The 24435-nt window shown below is 41.6% G+C and overlaps 3 protein-coding genes across 3 annotated transcripts in view; 1 reads left to right on the top strand and 2 right to left on the bottom strand.

Annotated features, from left to right (window-relative positions):
• LOC128378601 (pentraxin fusion protein-like) overlaps positions 1-24435 on the top strand; it is a 106959-nt gene that overhangs the window by 66364 nt on the left and 16160 nt on the right. The gene's annotated exons all lie outside the window — the stretch shown is intronic.
• Positions 1188-10128, bottom strand: LOC128379334 (5-hydroxytryptamine receptor 3A-like). The gene is made up of 8 exons (XM_053338952.1): positions 10054-10128; positions 9297-9341; positions 8130-8239; positions 7430-7602; positions 5938-6098; positions 4595-4805; positions 3128-3283; positions 1188-1471 (listed from the first exon to the last, which is right to left on the bottom strand). The coding sequence occupies exons 1-8, from the start codon at positions 10126-10128 to the stop codon at positions 1188-1190; spliced, it is 1215 nt and encodes a 404-aa protein (XP_053194927.1).
• On the bottom strand, positions 13897-23025 carry tsen54 (TSEN54 tRNA splicing endonuclease subunit). Its single transcript, XM_053338182.1, has 12 exons — positions 22968-23025; positions 21527-21685; positions 20799-20862; positions 20609-20692; positions 20387-20485; positions 20253-20305; positions 18454-18579; positions 16992-17403; positions 16764-16899; positions 16566-16626; positions 15356-15469; positions 13897-14112 (listed from the first exon to the last, which is right to left on the bottom strand). The coding sequence occupies exons 1-12, from the start codon at positions 23021-23023 to the stop codon at positions 13962-13964; spliced, it is 1515 nt and encodes a 504-aa protein (XP_053194157.1). The 5' UTR covers positions 23024-23025; the 3' UTR covers positions 13897-13961.

Raw genomic sequence — 24435 nt, forward strand, 5'->3', positions numbered from 1 at the left:
ATGACAGGCAAACTCGTCTGTGCACACTTGAAATATGCATCCAAAGCAATATAATGTTTAACCCTTACATACTGCATGCATAGGGTCAAATTTGACCCATTTTTACATTTGAGAATATGTACAACACCAGATACACATTTATTGTAGCAGGATTTTGTCTTATGTGACCCACAGAATATTAAAAATGGGAATAAAATGCTTCTTTCTTTCTTTTTGTGCACCTGTTACACATTTTTGTATATGCAAATTAGGAAAAGAAATCATTCAAACATGTTATTTTATTCTTTTTATTCTATATAATATATATATATATGGACCATATGTCTTTTCTCCATAAATAAAAAGAATACACTCAATTACAATTTCCTTATTAAGGATTAATCAAATATTTATTAGTGACTGATCGGGAATTTATGAATGTGAATTGGTGTAGAGACTAATTATAGTAAGTACAGTGTGATCCAGATGTCAACAGAAAAAAAAGAATAAACAGGAACATGAAACAATAAACAGTAATAAACAAAGATGAGACAATAATTAACAAAGATTCTTGTGTATTGTTGTGGACTATGTGCATGCATCCTGACATGTGAGCAAAAATCAGCATATAAATAGAAGTATAAAGACTGCTCACATGCACGTTGACACGATAAAGCAGATTATAAATAGAAGTATGAATTCCAATGTGTATTAAAATATATATAAACTATTTCCTTCCTTCCTTCCTTCCTTCCTTCCTTCCTTCCCTCCTTCCTTCCTTTCTTCCTTCCTTCCTTCCTTCCTCCCTGCCCTCCTTCCTTCCTTCCTTTCCTTCCTTTCTTCTTGTCCCTCCTTCCTTCTGTCCTTCCTTCCTTCCTTCCTTCCTTCCTTCCTTCCTTCCTTCCTTCCTTCCCTCCTTCCTTTCTTCCTTCCTTCCTTCCTTCCTCCCTGCCCTCCTTCCTTCCTTACTTTCCTTCCTTTCTTCTTGTCCTTCCTTCCTTTCTTCCTTCCCTCCTTCCTTTCTTCCTTCCTTCCTTCCTTCCTTCCATTCCTCTTTCCTTCTTTCCTTCCTTCCTTCCTTCCTTTCCTCTTTCCTTCTTTCCTTCTTTCCTTCCTTCCTTCCCTCCTTCCTTTCTTCCTTCCTTCCTTTCTTTCTTCTTGTCCTTCCTTCCTTCCTTCCTTCCCTCGCTCCTTCCTTCCTTCCTTCATCAAAGCTTGAGTTTATGAAACCATGTCAAATACATGCACGCCACAAAAGCAATAAAAGTTAAAAGATAGATGCCAAAGAAGACACTGTCTATGATTTCAGCCAGCTTCCTGTAATAGGCAGGCTTCTTCTTCACTTTGTCTTGTTTTCCCACTTCCTGTCGAGCTTCCCTCACTTCCTCCAGGATGAGTTTCAGCAGGTCGCCTTTGTCGTCTTTGGGCCGATCCAAAGGAAGGTAACTCTTGTCCGCTTTCACCTCGCCTTTCTCTTCAGCTCCGACTGGCTCTGTGTGCGACAAGGAGAACGGTGATTCAGCACATCCTTCCTTCTTTTTCTTCTTTCCTTCCTTCCTTCCTTCCCTCCTTCCTTTCTTCCTTCCTTCCGTCCTTCCTTTCTTCCTTTCCTCTTTCTTTCCTTCCTTCCTTCCTGTCTTTTTGTCCTTCCTTCCTTCCTTCCTGTCTTCTTGTCCTTCCTTCCTTCCTTCCTTCCTTCCTTCCCTCCTTCCTTCCATCCTTCCTTTCCTCTTTCCTTCCTTCCTTCCTTCCTTCCTTCCTTTCCTTCCTTCCCTTCCTGTCTTCTTGTCTTTCCTTCCTTCCTTCCTTCCTTCCTTCCCTCCTTCCTGTCTTCTTGTCCTTCCTTCCTTCCTTCCTTCCTTCCTTCCTTCCTTCCTTCCTCCCTGCCTTCCTTCCTTCCTTCCTTCCTTTCCTCTTTCCTTCCTTCCTTCCTTCCTTCCTGTCTTTTTGTCCTTCCTTCCTTCCTTCCTGTCTTTTTGTCCTTCCTTCCTTCCTTCCTGTCTTCTTGTCCTTCCTTCCTTCCTTCCTTTCCTTCCTGTCTTCTTGTCCTTCCTTCCTTCCTTCCTGTCTTCTTGTCCTTCCTTCCTTCCTTCCTTTCCTTCCTGTCTTTTTGTCCTTCCTTCCTTCCTTTCTGTCTTCTTGTCCTTCCTTTCTTCCTTCCTTTCCTCTTTCCTTCCTTTCTTCCCTTCCTGTCTTTTTGTCCTTCCTTCCTTCCTGTCTTCTTATCCTTCCTTCCTTCCTTCCTGTCTTCTTGTCCTTCCTTCCTTCCTTCCTTTCCTTCCTGTCTTCTTGTCTTTCCTTCCTTCCTTCCTTCCCTCCTTCCTTCCTTCCTTCCTTCCTTCCTTTCCTCTTTCCTTCCTTCCCTTCCTTCCTGTCTTCTTGTCTTTCCTTCCTTCCTTCCTTCCCTCCTTACTTCCTTCCTTCCTTCCTTCCTTCCTTTCCTCTTTCCTTCCTTCCTTCCTTCCTTTTCTTCTTTCCTTCCTTCCTTCCTTCCTTCCTGTCTTTTTGTCCTTCCTTCCTTCCTTCCTGTCTTCTTGTCCTTCCTTCCTTCCTTCCTGTCTTCTTGTCTTTCCTTCCTTCCTTCCTTCCTTTCCTTCCTGTCTTCTTGTCCTTCCTTTCTTCCTTCCTTTCCTCTTTCCTTCCTTCCTTTCCTTCCTGTCTTCTTGTCCTTCCTTTCTTCCTTCCTTTCCTCTTTCTTTCCTTCCTTCCCTTCCTGTCTTCTTGTCCTTCCTTCCTTCCTTCCTTCCTTCCTTCCTTCCTTCCTTCCTTCCTTCCCTCCTTCCTTTCCTCTTTCCTTCCTTCCTTCCTTCCTTTCCTTCCTGTCTTCTTGTCCTTCCTTTCTTCCTTCCTTTCCTCTTTCCTTCCTTCCTTCCTTCCTTCCTTCCTTCCCTCCTTCCTTCCTTCCTTCCTTTCCTCTTTCCTTCCTTCCTTCCCTTCCTGTCTTCTTGTCCTTCCTTTCTTCCTTCCTTTCCTCTTTCCTTCCTTCCTTCCCTTCCTGTCTTCTTGTCCTTCCTTTCCTCTTTCCTTCCTTCCTTCCTTCCTTTCATTCCTTCCTTCCTTCCTTCCTTCCTTCCAGTGACAAATAAGGGTTGGAACGATGAGCACCTCAAAAACATCTTTAAAAATTAAGTCTCAAACTCAAACTCACCATTTTGGATGACGTCCATCTGAGTTTCCACATGAGCATCATCAGAGCTTTGAACCTTCTTACCAATGAAGTCATCCCAGTCGATGAGGAAGATCACCACCATGGCCTCCATGACGCTGACCCCCACCATAGTGAAGATCGACACACAGAACGTGGCTGGAAGAATAAAGGTGCGGAAACAACACTGTTACACTTCCTGTCGTCCTCCCGGGTCAAATTGACCCATCTTTTTTGACTGTTCCTTCTTTCCTTCCTTCCTTCCCTCCTTCCTTCCTTCCTTCCTTCCTTCCATCTGTCCTTCCTCTCTCCTTCTCTCTTTCTTTCCTTATTCTCTCTTTCCTCCCTTCCTTCCTTCCTTCCTTCCTCCCCTCCTTCCTTCGTTTCTTCTGTCCTTCTTTCCTTCCTTCCTCCTTTCATTCCTTCTCTCTTTCCTTCCTTCCCTCCTTCTCTCCTTCCTTCCTTCCTTCCTTCCATCTGTCCTTCCTCTCTCCTTCTCTCTTTCTTTCCTTCTTCTCTCTTTCCTCCCTCCCTCCTACCTTCCTTCCTTCCTTACTTCTTTCCTTCATCCTTCCTTCTTTCTCCCTTCCTTCTGTTCTTCTTTCCTTCTTCTCCTTTTCTTCCTTCCCTCCTTCCTTCCTTTCTTCTGTCCTTCTTTCCTTCCTTCCTCCTTTCCTCCCTTCTTTCTCCCTTCCTTCTGTTCTTCTTTCCTTCCTTCCTTCCTTCCTCCCTTCCTTCTTTCCTTCCATGACGCTGACCCCCACCATGGTGAAGATCGACACACAGAATGTGGCTAGAATAATAAAGGTGCAGAAACAACACTGTTAACTGTTAACTGTCAACACTGTTCCTTCCTTCCTTCCTTCCTTCTTTCCTTCCTTCCCTCCTTCCTCCCTCCTTTCCTTCCTTCCTTCTTCCATCCCCTTTCTTCCTTCCTTCTGTCCTTCCTCCCCCTACTTTCCTTCCTACCTTCCTTCCTCCCTTCCTTCCTTACTTCTTTCCTTCGTCCTTCCTTCCTTCCTCCCTTCCTTATTTCCTTTCCTCCCTTCCTTCTTCCATCCCCCTTTCTTCATTCCTTCTGTCCTTCCTCCCCCTACCTTCCTTCCTTCCTTACTTCTTTCCTTCGTCCTTCCTTCCTTCCTCCCTTCCTTATTTCCTTCCTTCCTCCCTTCCTTCCTCCACCCCCCTTTCTTCCTTCTGTCGTTCCTTCCTCTCTCTCTCCTACCTTCCTTCCTCCCTGCCTTATTTCCTTTCCTCCCTTCCTTCCTCCATCCCCCTTTCTTCCTTCTGTCGTTCCTTCCCCTCTCTCTCCTTCCTTCCTTCCTCCCTGCCTTCCTTCCTTTACTCCCTTCCTTCCCTCCTTCCTCCCTCCTTTCCTTTCCTTCCTTCTTCCTCCCTTCCTTCCTTGACTCGAACACAACAGGAGGGTTAAAGAGGGACGTCGGCAGCAGTAGAAAAGAGTAAAATCACCGATCATTGGCAGCGAGTCTTCTGTGGAGGGCAACATGTCCTGCAGGATGAGCAGTAAGACGGAGATGGACAGCAGCACGGTCACTTTGAAACTCAGCTTTTCACCTCGGGCCTCGTGGATGAAGAAGGAAGCCAAATCCAGGACCAGTAAATAGAACAGGGGTATGATTAGGATGATCACGTAAAGCAAAGGTTTCCTGGAGATTTTGACCTGCAAGAAACAATTTAGATTGGATTATTTTTATTTCGAATGCGTGACAGAGAAGACAAGAAACAAAAAAAACAAAAAACAAAAACAGCACACAAAAAATGAAAGCACAATGTTCCCACCGAAAATAGCGAACCTACACCCAACAGAAAATATACTGCATTGTCCTTCCCTCCCTCCCTCCTACCTTCCTTCCTTCCTTCCTTCCTTCCTTCCTTCCTCCTTTCCTTCCTTCTTTCTCCCTTCCCTCCTTCCTTCCTCCTCCCTCCTTTCCTTCCTTCTTCCTCCCTTCCTTCTTTCCTTCCATCCTTCCTTCCTTCCTTCCTACCTACACTCAACAGAAAATATACTGCACTGTCCTTCCCTCCCTCCCTCCTACCTTCCTTCCTTCCTTCCTTCCTCCTTTCCTTCCTTCTTTCTCCCTTCCTTCCTTCCTTCCTCCTCCCTCCTTTCCTTCCTTCTTCCTCCCTTCCTTCTTTCCTTCCCTCCTTCCTTCCTTCCTTTCTTCTGTCCTTCTTTCCTCCCTCCCTCCTTCTCTCTTTCCTTCCTTCCCTCCCTCTTTCCTTCCTCCTCCCTTTCCTTCCTTCCCTCCCTCCCTCCTTCCTTCCTTCCTTCCTTCTTTCTCCCTTCCTTCCTTCCTTCCTCCTCCCTCCTTTCCTTCCTTCTTCCTCCCTTCCTTCTTTCCTTCCCTCCTTCCTTCCTTCCTTTCTTCTGTCCTTCTTTCCTCCCTCCCTCCTTCTCTCTTTCCTTCCTTCCCTCCCTCCTTCTTTCCTCCCTCCATCCTACCTTCCTTCCTCCTTTCCTTCCTTCTTTCTCTCTTTCCTTCCTTCCCTCCCTCCCTCCTTCCTTCCTTCCTCCTCCCTCCTTTCCTTCCTTCCCTCCCTCCCTTCCTTCCTTTCCTTCCTTCTTCCTCCCTTCCTTCTTTCCTTCCCTCCTTCCTTCCTCTGTCATTTGTGTATGTGGCCCTTGAATGAAAATGAGTTTGACACCTCTGGTCTATGTAAAAGATTTCCATCTTAACTATCATCACACATCAAACAACCACAAATATGAACACTAATCTACTTATTTGTGAACTATGAAAGGGGAGAACTTCCAGAGCTGTGATCAGATTTCATTTCACATAATTTCTGACCATGTATATGAGTTTGCAGTATTTGCCCCGACCGCTGATCCATCGGTCAGTGACAACTTCGATGTTTTCGAGTTGCCATTCTCCCCGTGTGATCATGATCAGCTCAGAGGTTGCTGCGAGGAATGTGTCATTGTTGTAGGTTTCCAGTTTTAAAATGTCCTCTGTGTGGAAATAAACAATTACATCAGTTGTGTTCACAAGCAATGCTGGAAGTATGAAAAAATAAAAAAAAAAGGTTATTTCCTTTCCTCCTTCCTTCCGTCCCTCCTTTCCTTCTTTCCATCTTCCTTCCTCCCTCCTTTCCTTCTTCCCTCCTTTCCTTCTTTCAGTCTTCCTCCCTCCTTCCTTCCCTCCTTTCCTTCCTTCCCTCCTTTCCTTCCTTTCCTTCTTCCGTCCCTCCTGTCCTTCCTCCCTCCTTTCATTCCTTCCCTCCTTTCCTTCTTTCCTTCCTTTCCTTCTTCCGTCCCTCCTGTCCTTCCTCCCTCCTTTCATTCCTTCCCTCCTTTCCTTCTTTCAGTCTTCCTCCCTCCTTCCTTCCCTCCTTTCCTTCCTTTCCTTCTTCCGTCCCTCCTGTCCTTCCTCCCTCCTTTCATTCCTTCCCTCCTTTCCTTCTTTCAGTCTTCCTCCCTCCCTCCTTTCCTTCCTTCCCTCCTTTCCTTCCTCCCTCCTTTCATTCCTTCCCTCCTTTCCTTCTTTCAGTCTTCCTCCCTCCCTCCTTTCCTTCCTTCCCTCCTTTCGTTCTTCCCTCCTTTCCTTCTTTCAGTCTTCCTTCCTTCCCTCCTTTCCTTCCTCCCCTCCTTTCCTTCCTCCCTCCTTTCCTTCTTCCGTCCCTCCTTCCTCCCTCCCTCCCTTCTTTCCTTCTTTCAGTCTTCCTCCCTCCCTCCTTTCCTTCCGTCCCTTCTTTCCTTCTTCCGTCCTTTTCTTCTTTCAGTCTTCCTCCCTCCTTCCTTTCCTCCTTTCCTTCCTTTCCTTCTTCCGTCCCTCCTGTCCTTCCTCCCTCCTTTCATTCCTTCCCTCCTTTCCTTCTTTCAGTCTTCCTCCCTCCCTACTTTCCTTCCTTCCCTCCTTTCGTTCTTCCCTCCTTTCCTTCTTTCAGTCTTCCTTCCTTCCCTCCTTTCCTTCCTCCCCTCCTTTCCTTCCTCCCTCCTTTCCTTCCTTCCCTCCTTTCCTTTTATCAGTCTTCCTCCCTCCCTACTTTCCTTCCTTCCCTCCTTTCGTTCTTCCCTCCTTTCCTTCTTTCAGTCTTCCTTCCTTCCCTCCTTTCCTTCCTCCCCTCCTTTCCTTCCTCCCTCCTTTCCTTCCTTCCCTCCTTTCCTTTTATCAGTCTTCCTCCCTCCCTCGTTTCCTTCCTCCCTCCTTTCCTTCCTTCTTTCCTTTCCTTTCCTTCCACCCTTCCTTAACACTTTTAATGGTTTTTATGTTGTGTTCACAAGCAATGCTGAATGTATGGAAAAAATAAATTAATATAAAATAAAAAAGCTGTGGTATTTACCCATATAGCTTGTGGATGTAAATGAGATATTACAATGTTGGTTATCGAAAGGGAAGTGGAAAAGATTGAGCCGGCAGGTGGAGGTGAGCCGCTGACGTATATTTGAGTGCACCGTACCGCTGGACGTCACAGTGAGATGATCATCTTTGTGAATACTCCCAGAATCAGAGGCGCTGGAAATGGACAGAAAAAAAGGATATAAAAAGTTGTTTGTCTTCGTCATAGGTTTTAACAATTAACCCTCCTGTTGTCCTCAGGTCAAGGAAGGAAGGAAGGAAGGAAGGGAGGAAGAAGGAAAGGAGGGAAGGAATGAGGAAGGAAAGGAGTAAGGAGGGAGGGAGAGAAGGAAAGCAAGGAAGGAGGGAAGGAAGTGAGGAAGGAAGAAAGGAAGGAATGAGGAAGGAAAGGAGTAAAGATGGAGGGAGGAAAAGAGGAAGGAAAGGAAGGAAGGAAGGAAGGAAGGAAAGGAAAGGAGTAAGGAGGGAGGGAAGGAGGAAAGGGGGAAGGAAGGAAGGAAGGAAGGAAAGGAAAGGAGGGAGACACATACTCCTCTTTGATGACGATGTCAGGGGTCCAGAGCATCGACCTGGAAACAGTCACCATGTCGATCCCACAAATGGAAGGAAGGAAGGAAGGAAGGAAGGAAGGAAGGAAGGAAGGAAGGAAGGAAGGAAGGAAAGGAAAGGAGGGAGACACATACTCCTCTTGGATGACGATGTCAGGGGTCCAGAGCATCGACCTGGAAACAGTCACCATGTCGATCCCACAGAAATCAGACGAATTCCAAGTTAGGAATTCGTTAGGCCAGACCTGTGTAAAGAAAAAATAATGGGTTTGAAAGATTTTACGACACACAAGTCCTTCCTTCCTTCCTTCCTTCCTTCCTTCCTTCCTTCCTTCCTTCCTTCCTTCCTTCCTTCCTTCTTTCCTTCCTTCCTTCCTTCCTCCCTTCCTTCTGTTCTTCTTTCCTTCCCTCCTTCCTCCCTTCCTCCTGTTCTTCTTTCCCTCCTTCTCTCTTTCCTTCCTTCCCTCCCTCCCTTCCTCCCTCCTACCTTCTTTCCTTCCTTTCTTCTGTCCTTCTTTCCTCCCTTCCTTCCTTCCTTCCTTTCTTCTGTCCTTCTTTCTTCCCTCCCTCCTTCTCTCTTTCCTTCCTTCCCTTCCTCCTTCCTTCTTTCGTCCCTCCCTCCTTCTCTTTCCTTCCTTCCCTCCCTCCCTCCCTCCCTCCCTCCTTCCTTCTTTCCTACCTCCCTCCTTTTCTCTTTCCTTCCTTCCCTCCCTCCCTCCTTCTCTTTCCTTCCTTCCTTCCCACCCTCCTTCCTTCTTTCCTCCCTCCCACCTACCTTCCTTCCCTCCCTCCTTCCTTCTTTCCTCCCTACCACCTACCTTCCTTCCTTCCCACCCTCCCTCCTTTCCTTCCTTCCCTCCCTCCCTTCCTCCCTCCTACCTTCTTTCCTTCCTTTCTTCCGTCCTTCTTTCCTCCCTTCCTTCTCTCTTTCCTTCCCTCCCTCCCTCCTTCCTTCTTTCCTACCTCCCTCCTTTTCTCTTTCCTTCCTTCCCTCCCTCCCTCCTTCTCTTTCCTTCCTTCCTTCCCACCCTCCTTCCTTCTTTCCTCCCTCCCACCTACCTTCCTTCCCTCCCTCCTTCCTTCTTTCCTCCCTACCACCTACCTTCCTTCCTTCCCACCCTCCCTCCTTTCTTTCCTTCCTTCCCTCCTTCCTTCCTTCCTACTCCCTCCTTTCCTTCCTTCTTCCTCCCTTCCTAACTTGCTTCCTTGACTCGAGGACGACAGGAGGGTTAAACCACCATTGATGTTAGACAATGCAACTTGCCCTGAAATCAGGAAACATGTGTCAGTCCAGACTCTTACCGACTGGATCCAGATGTGGCTCGTGAGAGTTTGAGACTTCTCGTCCTGTGTAGACAACCAGCAGCACTGTGGTGAGTATTCATGGATGTTTAAAAATCAATCATCCAAATCACAAAAAAACAAATAGTCTCATTCATATCTTGTGATATCTAAGCACTCGGGTTTTGAGGTGTCTGAGTTCTCTACCCTCATACACTGTAGGTCAGGGGTGTCAAAGTCATTTTCATTCTCATGTGGGCTGGACCATTAAAAAGATGGGAGGAAATAAGGAAGGAAATAAGGAAATAAGAAGGGAAGGAAGGCAAGACAGGCAAAAGGAAGGAGGAAAGAGAGACAGTGAAGGATGGACAGACAGAAAGAAGGAAGGGAGAAAGGAAAGAAGGACAGATGGAAGGAAAGAGAAGGAAGGAAGGACAGATGGAAGGAAAGACAGAAGGAAGAAAGGAAGGGAGGAAGGAAGGGAGTAGGGAGGGAGGAAGTATGGAAGGAGGGGAAGAACAAAGGAAAAATTAAAGAACGAGGGAGGAAGGAAGGAGAAAGGAGAGAGGGAGGAAGGAAGGAAGGAAAGGAGTAAGAAGGGAGGGAGGAAGAAAGGAAGGAAGGAAGGAAGGAGAAAGGAGAGAGGGAGGAAGGAAGGAAGGAAGGAAGGAGAAAGGAGAGAGGGAGGAAGGAAGGAAGGAAAGGAGTAGGGAGGGAAGGAAGGAAGGAAGGAAGGAAGGAAGGAAGAAAGGAAAGGAGTAGGGAGGGAGACACCTACCACTTCTAAAATGCCATACAACCACATGTCCAGCGTCAGTAAGGTGGGTGTAGTCCAGTTTTTCACGGGTCTCATGATGGATAGAGGACTGTTAGTCGTCGGCAGGTTTAAGTGATTCAAAAGACGCAAGTATGAGCAGTCTGGAGTCTGACTGCTAGAAACTCCTGCTGGGGGAGAAAAAGACTTTACATTCAGAGAAAACGCTCATGTTTACCCTATCCTTATTAAACTCTAGGAGGAGGAGTGTTTTAATGCTATTTTAAAAAACTATTTATAATAATAAAAACTTTATTTTTGGATAGGGACCAGTGGTGTGCACAAGGGGGGGGGGGGGGGGGCAGGGGGCCCAATTGTTGGAAAAACATGCGCTAAAGTGTCCTCTTGAGAGCCAAAAGGCGTGCCAAGGTGCCCTCTTGGGAGCCAAAAAGCGTGCTAAGGTTCCTTCAAAATAAAACCAAACTAAAAACTAGTCAATTCCTTCAAAATAAAACCAAACAACCAAAACTACTAAATCACTTGTTGAACTAACTAAAACTAAACTGAAATAAAAACTAGTCAATTCCTTCAAAATAAAACCAAACTAAAAACTAGTCAATTCCTTCAAAATAAAACCAAACTAAAAACCTAGTCAATTCCTTCAAAATAAAACCAAACAACCAAAACTACTAAATCACTTGTTGAACTAACTAAAACTAAACTGAAATAAAAACTAGTCAATTCCTTCAAAATAAAACCAAACTAAAAACTAGTCAGTTCCTTCAAAATAAAACCAAACTAAAAACTAGTCAATTCCTTCAAAATAAAACCAAACAACCAAAACTACTTAATCACTTGTTGAACTAACTAAAACTAAACTGAAATTTAAAAAAAAAGCAAACTGAAAAACTAAATAAAAATAAAAACTAAAGAAAATTTCAAAACTAAAATTAACCTTGCAACAGACAACACATTCCTCCCATATGTCGTGCGTCTGCGAGGAATCTCATAGTCTCCTCTATCACAACCTCTGGTGCTCAAACCTCCCACAGTCCTTTTCCTTATGAACTCACTCAGCGGTGGCGGAGCAAGACCATGGAGACTTTAGCACACAAAACAAGCAAATCTAAAAGTTTTAAAATTATGGAAACTTTAAAAAAAAAAAAATACGTTTTTTAAGGGTATTGCAGATATGGAAGGAGAAGGCTTTTTATCCAGAGTCTTTAGGGATTTTTTATAGATAACTTACCAATTAAAGCCAAAAAAACAAGAGTCCTCAGAGCTGCTGACATGGCTGTTTAGTCTGATGCTCTCAGCTTAACCTGAGCAATCCCTTTTAAACTGCATCACTTCCTGTATAAACAGCAGCAGAACAATACAGCAGTTAAGGGGCGGCAGAGACATCGATAGGTTTTTCTGTCAAGTGTTTAAAAAAAAAAAAAAAAAAAAAAAAAAAAGCTTCCCTTTGCTCATGTGGTCTGCAGTTCAGTGACACGACACAGATCACCTGTACGTGTCCTATTGTTGAGCTGCAGCTGAAGCAGAGAGTCAACATCATGACTCAGTGTGTGTGTGCACACTATTCTCAACATTAAACATCACCTGTGGTCAACAGAAAACAGACAATCAACAGTTAAATGAGTCCAGGTTTCTTTTCTCTTTTTTTATTATTAGAAAAAGTTAAAAAGAAAAAAAAACCTGTACATATATTATAAGAAAATGAACAGCATATTAAAGATTTAAAAACCAAAGCTTGCCTTGTGTCTGCAACAGAAGAAGAAAACATTGACTTCTTATGATTGCAGCTGAAAACCAAACAGATTAAAAGTTACAGACATTGAATTTTTTTGGACTTTTACTTTTCGAATTGTGCAAATGCAAGAATTTAGATGGCGAACCATTTACTTCTCCAACAGACATTTAAAAGCAAAATGCAACCTACAGTAGAAGCCCATATTACATAGACTGTTAATGGCCTGCATGTAGACACACAGAGGCTTCATACATCACCACATTATTATCCCTGAATAATAGAAAGACTAATCATCCCTGTTCTCCTGATTTGAAGCTCTATTCCTGGATTTTCCCTTAAAAAAAAAAAAAAAAGAAAAAGAAAAGTGAATTGAAGCTTATTTAAAGGCCCAATATTTCCCCCTCAGCTCACCACTGATGTTGAAATTCAACCGTGAAATGTGTTGAGTATGAACATGTCAAAAGTACAATGGAAGAAGTTTTAGGGGAACAACTGAGCACTGTGACAAAATCAGGGAGTGCACCTGTAAAGAAAAGCTTATTCTGACTCTTGTGGTTTAACTTCTCACCGAGAACAAGTGTAATCCAGGGTAACATAACTACAATACACTAAAATAGAAACACTGCGCTCCATGCAGGTCTACTTGTGGTTCCTAGTATCTCTAAAAGTAGAACAGGAGGCAGAGCTTTCAGTTCTCAGGTTCCTCTCCTGTGGAACCATCTTCCAGATTTGGTCTGGGGGGGGGGGGGCAGACACCCTCCCTACATTTAAGAGTAGGCTTAAAACTTTCCTTTTTGATAAAGCTTATAGTTAGGGCTCTTAGAGCTCTTAGTTTATGCTGCTATAGGCTTAGACTGCTGGGGGACTCCCATGATGCACTGAGCTCCTCTCTCTCTCTCCTTCCTCCTCTCTCTCCTCTCCTTCCTCCTCTCTCTCTCTCTCTCTCCTTCCTCTCTCCTCTCCTTCCTCCTCTCTCTCTCTCTCTCCTTGATCTCTCTCTCCTCTCCTTCCTCCTCTCTCTCTTTCCTTTTTGATAAAGCTTATCGTTAGGGCTCTTAGAGCTCTTAGCTTATGCTGCTATAGGCTTAGACTGCCGGGGGACTCCCATGATGCACTGGGCTTCTCTCTCCTCCTCTCTCTCTCTCCATCCATCTATATCCATTAACATTCATGTTCTATTAATTGCATTCAATAACCTAAACTTCTTCCCCGGAGTTGTCTGTGCTTTCTCGTCTCACAGGTAATCTGGACCTGGAGACGTCCGGATGACGGATTCCAGTCCCGGAGCTTCTAGCTTCATTGTTGATCTTCATTGTGCTTCTCTCTCCTCTCTCCTTCCTCTCTCTCTCCTCTCCTCTCCTTCCTCTCTCTCTCTCTCCTTCCTCTCTCTCTCCTCTCCTTCCTCTCTCTCCTCTCCTTCTTCTCTCTCCTCTCCTCTCCTTCCTCTCTCTCCTCTCCTCTCCTTCCTCTCTCTCCTCTATCCTTCCTCTCTCTCCTCTCCTTCCTCTCTCTCCTCTCCTTCTTCTCTCTCCTCTCCTCTCCTTCCTCTCTCTCCTCTCCTCTCCTTCCTCTCTCTCCTCTATCCTTCCTCTCTCTCCTCTCCTCTCTCTCCTCTATCCTTCCTTTCCTCTCTCCTCTCTACTCCAACCAGTCCAGGCAGATGTTCTCCCACTCTGAGTCTGGTTCTGAGGGTCCTTCCTGTTAAAAGGGAGTATTTTTCTCTCCACTGTTGCTCATGTGGGAATGTTGGGTCCCTTTAAAGTTAAAACCTGAAGAGTTCGGTTTAGAACCTGCTCTATGTGTAAAGAGCCTTGAGATAACTCTGTTGTGATTTGGCGCTATACAAATAAAGATTGATTGATAAAATACAGCCTCATTAAAGCAAACAATGTTCTTTTACTCTAAATTATCTTTTTCTTTGTACATAAAACTACTTTTTGCATAGCTGCTGTACCAACAAGTCATTTCCCATTAGGATTAAATAAGAAAAGGTCTGATTGCCTGTTTAAAGCCCAGGGAACAAAACTCTGGCACTAAACTTTATATTTTTCATGATTTATTTTAATCTGTTACATCCAGCATTATATTATAATAGTTTTGAGTCCAGTCAGTCCAACAGATGCAGATTTATTCATAGATGGTCTGGATACAGCGATGGTTTTATGGGAGCAGTGAGGTCTCAGGGAAACGCATCAGTGGGCAGCTGGAAGTCTTTGAAGGTATAAAAGGAGATGTCTCCGTAATCCACCACGGCAAAGACCACCGGGACGTCTCCACTCTGGAAGGCCAGCAGCTTGATAGCATGCAGGTCGGGCACGGGACCGTCGAAACTGGGACACAACAGAGAGGGAATCAAATCAGGGCTGTCAATCAATTTTAAAAGTCAACTATAATTTTGATGTGATTAATTGCAATAAAACGCCTTTTTCCGCCCAGGACTACGGCCTTTTTGGGACGATATTGTGAAAATCATACAACAGATACTGGAACAACATATTCCTCTACCATTTACAACTCTTTTTTTAAGTGATTTACCTGACGGGATGGCAAGAAATGATAAATACCTCTTAAGAATAATGTCTGCAGCAGCAAAAAAAAGCTATTACCTGTAAGTGGCTGCAGTCAGACCCACCCACAACCTCTAACTGCTTAGAGGTTATTAAAGAAATTCACCAGATGGAGAGACTAACCTTCCTGCTCAGACTAAAAAGAGACCTGTACTACGCAAGATGGGAAAAGTGGATGGCGTTCTTGATTCATGACCTCCCCCTCCTTTCTACTTTTGTTTTATTGTCTTGCTAATGCTCTGTTTGATGTGGTGTATAACCGCCAGATACTTTCCAAGAGACACATACTGTTTGAACTGAGTAGAACAAAAATTGTATTTGTTGATTGCCCTCAAGTGATCCAGTTGCCTGGCTATGTTATTTCTCATTTGAATGTACTGAATATTGTCATGTTTGACTATTCCTGTCATAAAAACTAATAATAAAAAATATAAGTATCAAAAATGCCTTTTTCCCTCTTTTTAATATTGAAGCTTGTCATAATAGATATTTAAATGTAAAATCACTGACTATTAGAATCAGATATTGGCTTTATATGCATTAATATAAATGATTAACCCTAACAACAATAAATCATGAATCAAAACAATCATGCTTTAATTATATACATTTTGCACCTTCAATTAACCAATTAGCCAATCAATGGAAAATGAACCAACAACAACTCTGGTGGTAATCGACAAGTTCTTCATAAAGTAGAAATGTTGCTTCTCAAGTCTGATCATTTGCTGATTTCTCTGTTTTGTATCATTATAAAATAAATGTCGTTGGGGTTTGAAGTGTTGGTCGCACAAAACAGGCAATAGTAATTGTGAGGAGCATTTCCAAACATCTCACAGCTTACATTATTAATCAAAAGCAGATCAATTACTCACAACCACTAAAAAGGCAGATTAGACAAAAGCTCCATTCATCTGCAACAGCTGTGATATTAAATTTGAGTCAGAAGTCTGTTGTTTTCTGTAAGTGAATCCTGAGTAAACAAAACATTTGTATGATTTCTTACCTGCAAACACACATGCGGGAGTAAGGTTTCCCCGGGTTGCTCTTCTTGAAATCAGCCACCATATCAGGCTGGTAAACATTGAAACAAATCCTCCACTCATCTGAACCTTTTAATCTGTGCAGACAAACCACAAAGTCATGACTATTTCCTGAATGAATAACTCTCCACCACAGTATAATACATCAGCCTCACAACGAGGCGAGTGACAAACAGCATCACGCTCCTTTGTTCCTGAGTCTTTATGGGTCCGTAAATTAAAAATCATGACTTGTGATAACAGAAAGACGAGCTCAGTTCACATAAGGTTCAGACTCGGGTTTATTTTGCTGCACAGATGGCTCAGAGCTGATGTTTCCTAATCACCATGAACACCATGAGGTCACATTTTTAAATTTACAATTTGGGACTGCAAACCTACAAGGTTTATTTCAACTCTCAGATTTATATTTGTCAGTGCATCCATGAAAGAAACTGATATATTATGTTATACTATACTATATCATACTATATATTATACTATACTATACTATACTACACAATATTATACTATATATTATACTATATCATACTATATATTATACTATACTATACTACACAATATTATACTATATATTATACTATATCATACTATATATTATACTATACTATACTACACAATATTATACTATATATTATACTATATCATACTATATATTATACTATACTATACTACACAATATTATACTATATATTATACTATATCATACTATATATTATACTATACTATACTACACAATATTATACTATATATTATACTATACTATACTATTATATACTATACTATTCTATACTATACTATACTATACTATATATTATACTATACTATACTATTCTATACTATACTACACAATATTATACTATATATTATACTATACTATACTATTCTATACAAGATTATACTATACAATATTATATTATATTATACTATACTATACTATACTACACAATATTATACTATATATTATACTATATTATACTATACTATACTATTCTATACTATATTATACTATACTACACTGCATTATACTATGATAAATTACACAATACTTTACTATACTGTACTGTACTGTACTGTACTGAACTATACTATACTATCCTTTTTTAAATAATTATTCTCTCCTGATTGATTTTTTTAGACAAACTGTGAGAGAGGAAGAAGAGGAAGTGATACCTGGAGGCTCCCTCAAGCAAGTGAGTGGATTTGATCACGCTGATTTTCTCCAGCAGCTCCCCTGTAATAAAAAACAAACAAACAAATGTTTAAGAAAAGAGAAACAACTGATAAATGTAGAGCAGACAGAAAGAGGCCAACCGTTAAAAGGAAAATGTTGAAAAGGGAGAGAAAAATTGACTCTATATGTGAACTCACCAGTGGAGATTGGTTGTGTTGGGTCATGTAAAGGAGTGACTTCCCTGTTCCATAAGTGTGCTGGTTGACCTTTACGTTTCCCCTCTCGCCTTGCCAAGAGATCCCGATACTCTGCCCAGTTTCTGCACTGCCGAACCTTTGAAAGAATGAGATCGCCCGTGATGTGTCTCATTAATATCACTTGAAAATGAAGCAATGTTGCAAACCTAAGTAGAGAATGGTACAAACCTCTCTGTCTCTATTGACATCCCACTGACGCCGATGCTTGTCCTCTTCCCTCTCCTTCGACGACATCTTTACCTCTCGTTGGTTTACTCTCCGCCTCCAGGGGGAAATGTCGCAGTCTCCCACGGCTAAAGTCCCCGGCAGCAGAGAGGAGTCTGGGGAGGCCAGGCAACTGGAGAGGCGCTCACTGGAGCCCAGGTCAGGGAAAAGGATGGAGCTGAAGTCCCAGCGCGTGGAACCTGAGGCAGCGTGGTGATCGGTCTGATGGCCTGGGTTCCTGCCAACATCCGTCATCCACCAGGTCCTGACCCCGCTTTGATCGGGTGAACTTGTGGCGTCGGTGTGGGCCTCTGCAGCCCCTGGAGAAGCTGTCAGGTGCAGCTCAAGAAGCTTTTTCGCCTCCTCACCTTCATGGCTGCACTGATCCTCCTCCATTCTCTCAGATGCATCTTGTGTGTCAGCTTGACTGCAAAAAAAGATCAAACACTCCTGAACACCAGTCAATCTTTTATTTGAACAAAAGGCATAATAGTCATCATAAAGACATGGCTGGTCATAAAAAAACAGCTTTTTACTTCTCATTTGTTCCCCTTGAAATGTTACTACTATGATGATTTTATCCTAATTTTATTCATTCAATTCTACATTTTTTATTAATTTTCTTTTAATCCTCATAATTAAGTGTGTGTGTTAATTTGATTGTAATACTCTGTAAAGCACTTTGGTCAACACTAGTTGTTTTTAAATGTGCTCAATTAATACTTAAATGTGTCAAAGTATATGATGGAAGTCATTTTCTGAAGTCACTAATCAATAGGTTGATCGACAGAAAAAGAAAAAAACAGCTAAAGTCATTTACCATCTTTAATTATAAATCTCTGAACTGCTGGTCAAGTATAACACGTTATTTGAAGACAATCTCTGAGACTGTGAAGGCTGTTTTTCTGCACTTTTTTAAGACTTAATTAAATCATTAAAGTCCAATAATTAAACTCCACTGAATTTTACATATGAATATCACTTTCTGTGGCACTGAACAAACACAGAGAATTTATCAGACGACATGATCGAGTTGTTTTATGAGAGTTGTAGGATACAGCATTTTTTGAAGGGAAGTATTGCTTACATCAATCAGAAATAAAATTAACAGATCCCCTACAATGACATTAATAATGAGTTGTGGCCTGTACTTTCTTAATTGTTCTTTATTTAGCAGATTAACAATAAAATGTAGTTGTGTCTGATTATTCACCAATTCAATCCTGCATTATTCCTCATATAATTCCTAACAGCTTTTAAGCAGTAACTTGAGATTCCAGGTGCTTATTTTGCATCATCATTACTGGCATATGAAGTATTGCACAACTCTAATATTTGTGTCAGATTGCACTGTGGGATTGTTAGCAAAATGTAATGGACATGCTACAGACATGTGTGTGTATATGTGTACTCAGTCTCTGTTTACCTGGATGTCGGGGTGGGGGTGGGGGTGGGGGTGGGGCTGGTACTGCGTTTCCTCTTCAGGTGTCTCCCCGCTCTGTCATGTGACTGAGGCAAGTTGAGCTGTCTCGCATAGGATGCCGACTCTGAACTAAAAACACAAAAACAATACCCACACTCAGCTGATGTTGAACCCTGAACCTTCAGTGCAACACAAAGCAACATAACAAGTCACTAAAGATCCAGGTGGAAAGTATTAGTTTCTTAGTACTACTACAGCTGATTTCACTCATTCATCCCAGTTATAATTTCAGTTCCAATTCTCTTCCTGGTTTCTACGGAGTGCTCAAAAACAATCTAAAGAGCTAAAGCTTCTTCTAATTGGGGTGGCTGTGAATGATTAGAAAAACTCCTTCTAAAGAGCAGGTTGGCACCTTGAATGGCAGCTGCTTCCATCAGCCTGTAAATGTGTGTGTGAATGGCTGAATGTGGCTTGTAGTGTAAAAGCGCTTTGAGTGGTAGGCTATATAAATGCATCCATTTACCATTCACCACTTTTGCAAACACGAGCCCATTTGAGGCCCTTTCACACACTGAGCAAATAACACTGCTGCCTGTAGTAAGTAATAAGTAAGTCATTTCAACATAAATGGCAGTTACATAAATATCCCTTATGGCTTTAAATCAGCAATGACAGCAACATTACAGAACAAGCCACAATACTCACAGCTGAGACCAGCAGTGAGCTGGAAACTAATGATATTCTCTCACAGGCAATCTCACTGATTTTAAAACTTAAATAAATATATTTAGGCTCAATATTCTGCCTTTTTTAATGTCTACTGCACATGCAAAGAATGACAAGACTTTGATAATAATTTCCTTTGCGTTGCAAATCATTTTTACAGATCAATCTGACATGAAAAGATTCTGATCAAAAGCTGGAGATTGGCTCATTCATAATCTTTTGTGGCTTATTTTCTTTGCTCAGGAGACAATAACTGATAGATATGTTTGCTAATTAAGGCAAACAAGATATGCACTTAATTTCTCAGTGTGCTGCTGCAGGCTTCACATCACTGTGACGGCATTTAGGTCAGACTTGTTGGACGTCAGGAACCTTGTAAGATTGTCATTGTGACTTTTACCTGACTTGGGTCGTTATGCAAATGTAAAGCTGCCATTGCATTTCTGTAACAAAGTGCATGCCTGAAAGGGGCTTTATAAGTGGGTACAGATAACAAATTCATGGATGTAATACACTTTTTAAATTTCAGTCTGGACCAACTGGCCTAGGCCTGCCATGATAACTACTTCTGTTGGACAATATATTGTCTCAGAAATAATGGCAATAAACAATATTTTATACCACTGATATAATGATATTATAATAGTATAATAATGCAAGGAGGGCAGGGGGTGAGATTGGAGAGTGGGTTCTACACTTCTGTAAAAACACACAGACTGCCGTTATGGGCCGGGGAGTTATTTTCCTTTAATTCCATATAAGCAACATCGCTCACTTCTGCAGTGTCCACTCAGGACGTGCACAGTAAGGAATGGAAGCAACTAATTGCTTAGCCAATGTGAAGGGTGGCAATATTGAAGTCAAAAAATTATCAAGGTCATGTCCATGTACGATAAGTCGATATACAGACATGATGATGATGATGATAATTACGTTATTGTACGACTAGTCAGTAACAAAATTAGTGGGACAGGCCTATGCCATCCTTAGAGTCTCTTTGCGATCACAAATAAAAATGACATACATTGATTATCTCATATTTCAGTCCCTGACTATATTTCTAATGAGTCTATTACCTGGGATCGAATCTGTGCACAACATAGCCAAGCCTCTTCAAATGCCCAAACACCTTGGTGATGAAAAAAGAGGCATTAGACCAATTCAGAAGTGTGTTTCTTTTCCACGATGTGTGTCATACTTTTAATTGCACCTGATATTGTTGGAGGCTCACTGTGTTGGAGGACAGAAACCTCTCATATCCATCCTGGATGGACAGCGGTAGGTCCTGGTAAAACACCTGGAGGTTTCCCTGTTCACAGAGTACATTCATGTCATTGAATCAGTACATTACAGTTCACGTGTTGCCAGAGGACTCATTAAGTGTTATACAACTGAGCAACACCATAATGAACAGGTTGTATCTGTCACTCACACACTCCATCAGGTAGAGAGCCTCTTCAGGGAGGAGACACTGCTTGCCGTTGTCAGAAAAGCCCATCGTCTGCCAAAACTTGCCCTGTGTAAAAACATGCAAGTCACTTTATAATAACTTCACAAACAAGAAGCAACAGAGAAGGAAATGAAGATGTTGTCATCTATAATAGGACGTGTCTAGTACTCACAGCTGGAGACTGAAGCTCCACAATCTGCTCACTTGGAATCCATGAGGCCTTCACGAGGCTTCCTCTACAGTCGAATAAAAGACAGTCAGCATTTTTGTTGTGTGTGTTCAATGCAACCTGATTCTTACTCTTTTAGTCACTAGTCTTTTTGTCTGTTTGGTGCTGGGCAAGTAATGTACAAATGGTTTGTCGGGGCTAGTGTTGCAACAATGAGTCAATTAATTGATCAGCAAAAATGAATCAGCAACTTTTTCGTTAATAACTAATTAATCGTTTCAGTCATTTTTTCAAGCAAGAACGCTGAAAACTTGATTGTTCCAGTTTTTAAAACTTGAATATTTTACATTTACTCAAGTCATATATGACATTTAATTTAATATCTTAACATATCAGACCATTAATCAAACAAAACAAGAAAACTGAAGGCATCTGTGGCCTCTGAGAAACTGTGCATGCTATTTTTTCAATACTATTTCAACATGTCATGTCTGAATCATTAATCAACTGATTAAGAAATTCATCTGGAGATTGAATGATAAAGAAAATAATCATTAGTTGCAGCCTTAATCAGATACTCTTTGTCTGGTGCTGCTGCTGCTGCTGCTGGAAACAAGGCTAACTTTTTACTTTAAAAACTGAGTTGCATTATCGTCACACAACCATGATGCAACTGCGAGCAATGACTGCTTTGAAAACTCCTCCTCTTTGATGGATAAATGCCCACTCACAGCCTTTCCACTCTCTCCTCTGATATTAGGCTCCAGTGTTCATTTAAACTCTGCTCAAGCCGCTCTCTTTGCTCATCTGAGTCATTGGGGAAGAAATCTTTCTGTCCTTTGACTGGGATCTTGTGACTCCGGGCCCGAGCTGCAAACAGCTCAGATGGACTGGAATAAAAGAAAAAAAAACGAAACATTGGTGATAAACTCCAGACACATGACATTTGATGTTTATAACCACTAGATAAAGGCAAAGCATTTGTTGATATAGTTAAAGTACTACAGTAAAAGTAGTGGTTTGGTCCTTCTGACTGATATATTATTATATATGACATCATTAGATTATTAATAGTGAAGCATCAGTGTTAGAGCAGCATGTTAATGTTGTAGCTGCTGGAGGTGGAGCTAGTTTACACTACTTTATACACACTTAGCTAGTTTAGTCCAGTGGTTCCCAACCTAGGGTTGGGGCCCCTCCAAAGGGTCAGCAGATCAAGTTTTCAGTTTTTGGACTTTTTCTCTAATCTTTTATTTTTGCTGAAATATTGGATCATTTGAACATTTACTGAAATGAAACCATGTGAGAAGTTTAGAGGGGAAATCACTATTTGGTGCTGCTGACAACATCATCTTTGATAAAGTGTTGTTTTGTAAACGCTTTTTATATTATCCACTGTGTCAAATCTTCATCAGAAAAGTAACTAAAGCTGTCAAATAAATGTAGTGGAGTAGAAAGTTCAATATTTCCCTCTGAAATAAAGTGGAGTGGAAGACTTAGGCAGCATCAAATGGAAATACTGAAGTAAAGTACCTCAAAACTGTACTTAAGTAGAGCACTTGGAGTTACTTTCCACCACTGTATGTGACTTACTGCCATGGCTGTGTAGACATGTTCTATTCATTCAGAAACAAGAAAAAACTGTATTGATACTTTACTTATGGACTGAATATTGCATGATGCGACCAAAACATCCTGTTAAGAAGGCAGTCTTAAAACAGAACATTTTCCCATCCTCCAGACTGCAATTCTCGATTAATTATTAATTTCTTACATTGGTTTCCCCTCTTCTTTCCTCTATTAACTAAAACACACATGGGATGGCGACAGAGAGCCATGTGTAGAGTACCATGAATCATAAAAATGTCTAGAGATATTTTTCTACCACTGCCACACCTCCGGAAATAAACCCTATAAAGCTAGAATATTACTCTCAATAGATTCTCTGTGCATGAATATATCAAAACAAAACTCCAACAGTTTGCTATAGTTGACAGGGTTTGACAATTCAGTAATTTAATGAGCTGTTCCACCATGCGGACAGGACAACCGTCTACGAGCTCCGACGGCAGAGAAATCCACATAAAACAGCCACTGTCCGACGCTGACAGAAAGGATACTACTATATATATTTAAATGCATTAATATTTGATAATACAGGCAACAACTGACCTTAACATTTCACAGTACAACTTCTGTGGAGTGGCTTTCTTGTTTTGGTCCGCCATGATTACGGACGTCCCTGCTGCAGGTCTCCTCTGGGTCCTAGTGCAGGTCCGATGAGTGTAATTACTTACACAGCCAGCAGGGGGAGACAAAGGACATTAAGAGCAACAGCGTTCAGACGTCTATATGGACGGAGAAGGTGACGTTTTGCTCGCTCTAATCATTTCTCCTGTTCATACTGACTTTTAAAGGAATCCCCTTCAAATGTACTTTCTATAAAAGCATCGGAGCATCAGTGTTAGAGCAGTGTGTTAATGTTGTAGCTGCTGGAGGTGGAGCTAGTTTACACTACTTTATACACAGTTAACTAGTTTAGTCCAGTGGTTCCCAACCGAGTTTTTTAGCAGTCTGAGTTAGTCATATCAATCTATCTGCCACATTTCCTGGCTTTTTTAGCATCAACATTTCTCTTCGTGTTCCCTCAGACAATGTTTTCCTGTTGATCTGTGGTGGTGGTAGTATAGTGACAAAAAGAGGGACTTTGGCACTAAAAAGACTAACGGTGAAAGATGGCTTCAATCAGCTTCAGATAAACTTTTAAATATATTTTTACACTTAAGGATAACTGTGGATTTTGTCCTCCATCACTTACATTGTAAGTCATTATGAAGGGATCTTCTAATGGTCAGTATGAACAGGAGGAATGATCACAGCAAGAAAAACATGTTTCAGTGTTCATTTGAGCTTCTGACTGTTTGAAACTGTCCTTGAGGTGCAAATTTGAGAATTTTAATTTTATTACTACATTTCAAAGGACAATATTGTACTTTTTACTCCAAAATATTTATATTGCAACTCATTGGGATTAAGATTTTACATTAAAAACATTTTATTTAAATATTGTGACTGTTAAGTATCTAAAATTGCATTGATGATCTACAACATTAAAATGCTCTTACATCTATTTATTAGTGACAAAAACAAACAATATAATTTGTTTGATTCTCTCAATAAATTTTGCTGATAATACTTCTGTATTATTTACTTAAGCAACATTTTTCATGCAGGAATTTTATGTGTAATGGAGATGTTTTTTTTACTTTTACTGAACTAAAGGCTTTGAATATTTGTTCCAATGCTGCAGATTACCCAGAAGATTACACTGAAGACAACACACTCTGATCTCCCTCAGCCACAACAAAACAGTTTTAACCAGATGTATCCCCTTACCATGTCTAAACTTTTAGAAACTCTTATATAAGAATGTCCTCCAGCCCAACCAACTACATCCTGTTAGAAAGACAGAGGCACTGGATGGAGTTATCCGATACTACATTAGAATTGTTTTCATCTTACCTATGAAGTAGGAGGTTCTGCACCTCTGTGAACAACCATGTTTCTTCATTTTCTTCTGTGAAGTATGGTTTGCCTCAGGGGTCGGTCTTGGGACCAATCTTATTTTCTTTATACACCT

Source organism: Scomber japonicus, chromosome 18, assembly GCF_027409825.1.
Source record: "Scomber japonicus isolate fScoJap1 chromosome 18, fScoJap1.pri, whole genome shotgun sequence".
In the NCBI taxonomy this organism is placed as follows: domain Eukaryota; kingdom Metazoa; phylum Chordata; class Actinopteri; order Scombriformes; family Scombridae; genus Scomber; species Scomber japonicus.

Excerpts from the sequence above, each read along its gene's own strand:
- tsen54 (XM_053338182.1), bottom strand. The coding sequence starts at position 23,023 with ATGGCGGACCAAAACAAGAAAGCCACTCCACAGAAGTTGTACTGTGAA. Across the intron at positions 17,404-18,453 it reads ACCCCCACCCCGACATCCAG|CCATGAAGGTGAGGAGGCGA; the intron begins GTAAACAGAGAC and ends GGATCAGTGCAG. Across the intron at positions 15,470-16,565 it reads TTGCTTGAGGGAGCCTCCAG|ATTAAAAGGTTCAGATGAGT; the intron begins GTATCACTTCCT and ends TTGTCTGCACAG.
- LOC128379334 (XM_053338952.1), bottom strand. The coding sequence starts at position 10,128 with ATGAGACCCGTGAAAAACTGGACTACACCCACCTTACTGACGCTGGAC. Across the intron at positions 7,603-8,129 it reads GACATCGTCATCCAAGAGGA|CGCCTCTGATTCTGGGAGTA; the intron begins GTATGTGTCTCC and ends GTCCATTTCCAG. Across the intron at positions 3,284-4,594 it reads AGACTCGCTGCCAATGATCG|CCACGTTCTGTGTGTCGATC; the intron begins GTGATTTTACTC and ends TTATTCTTCCAG.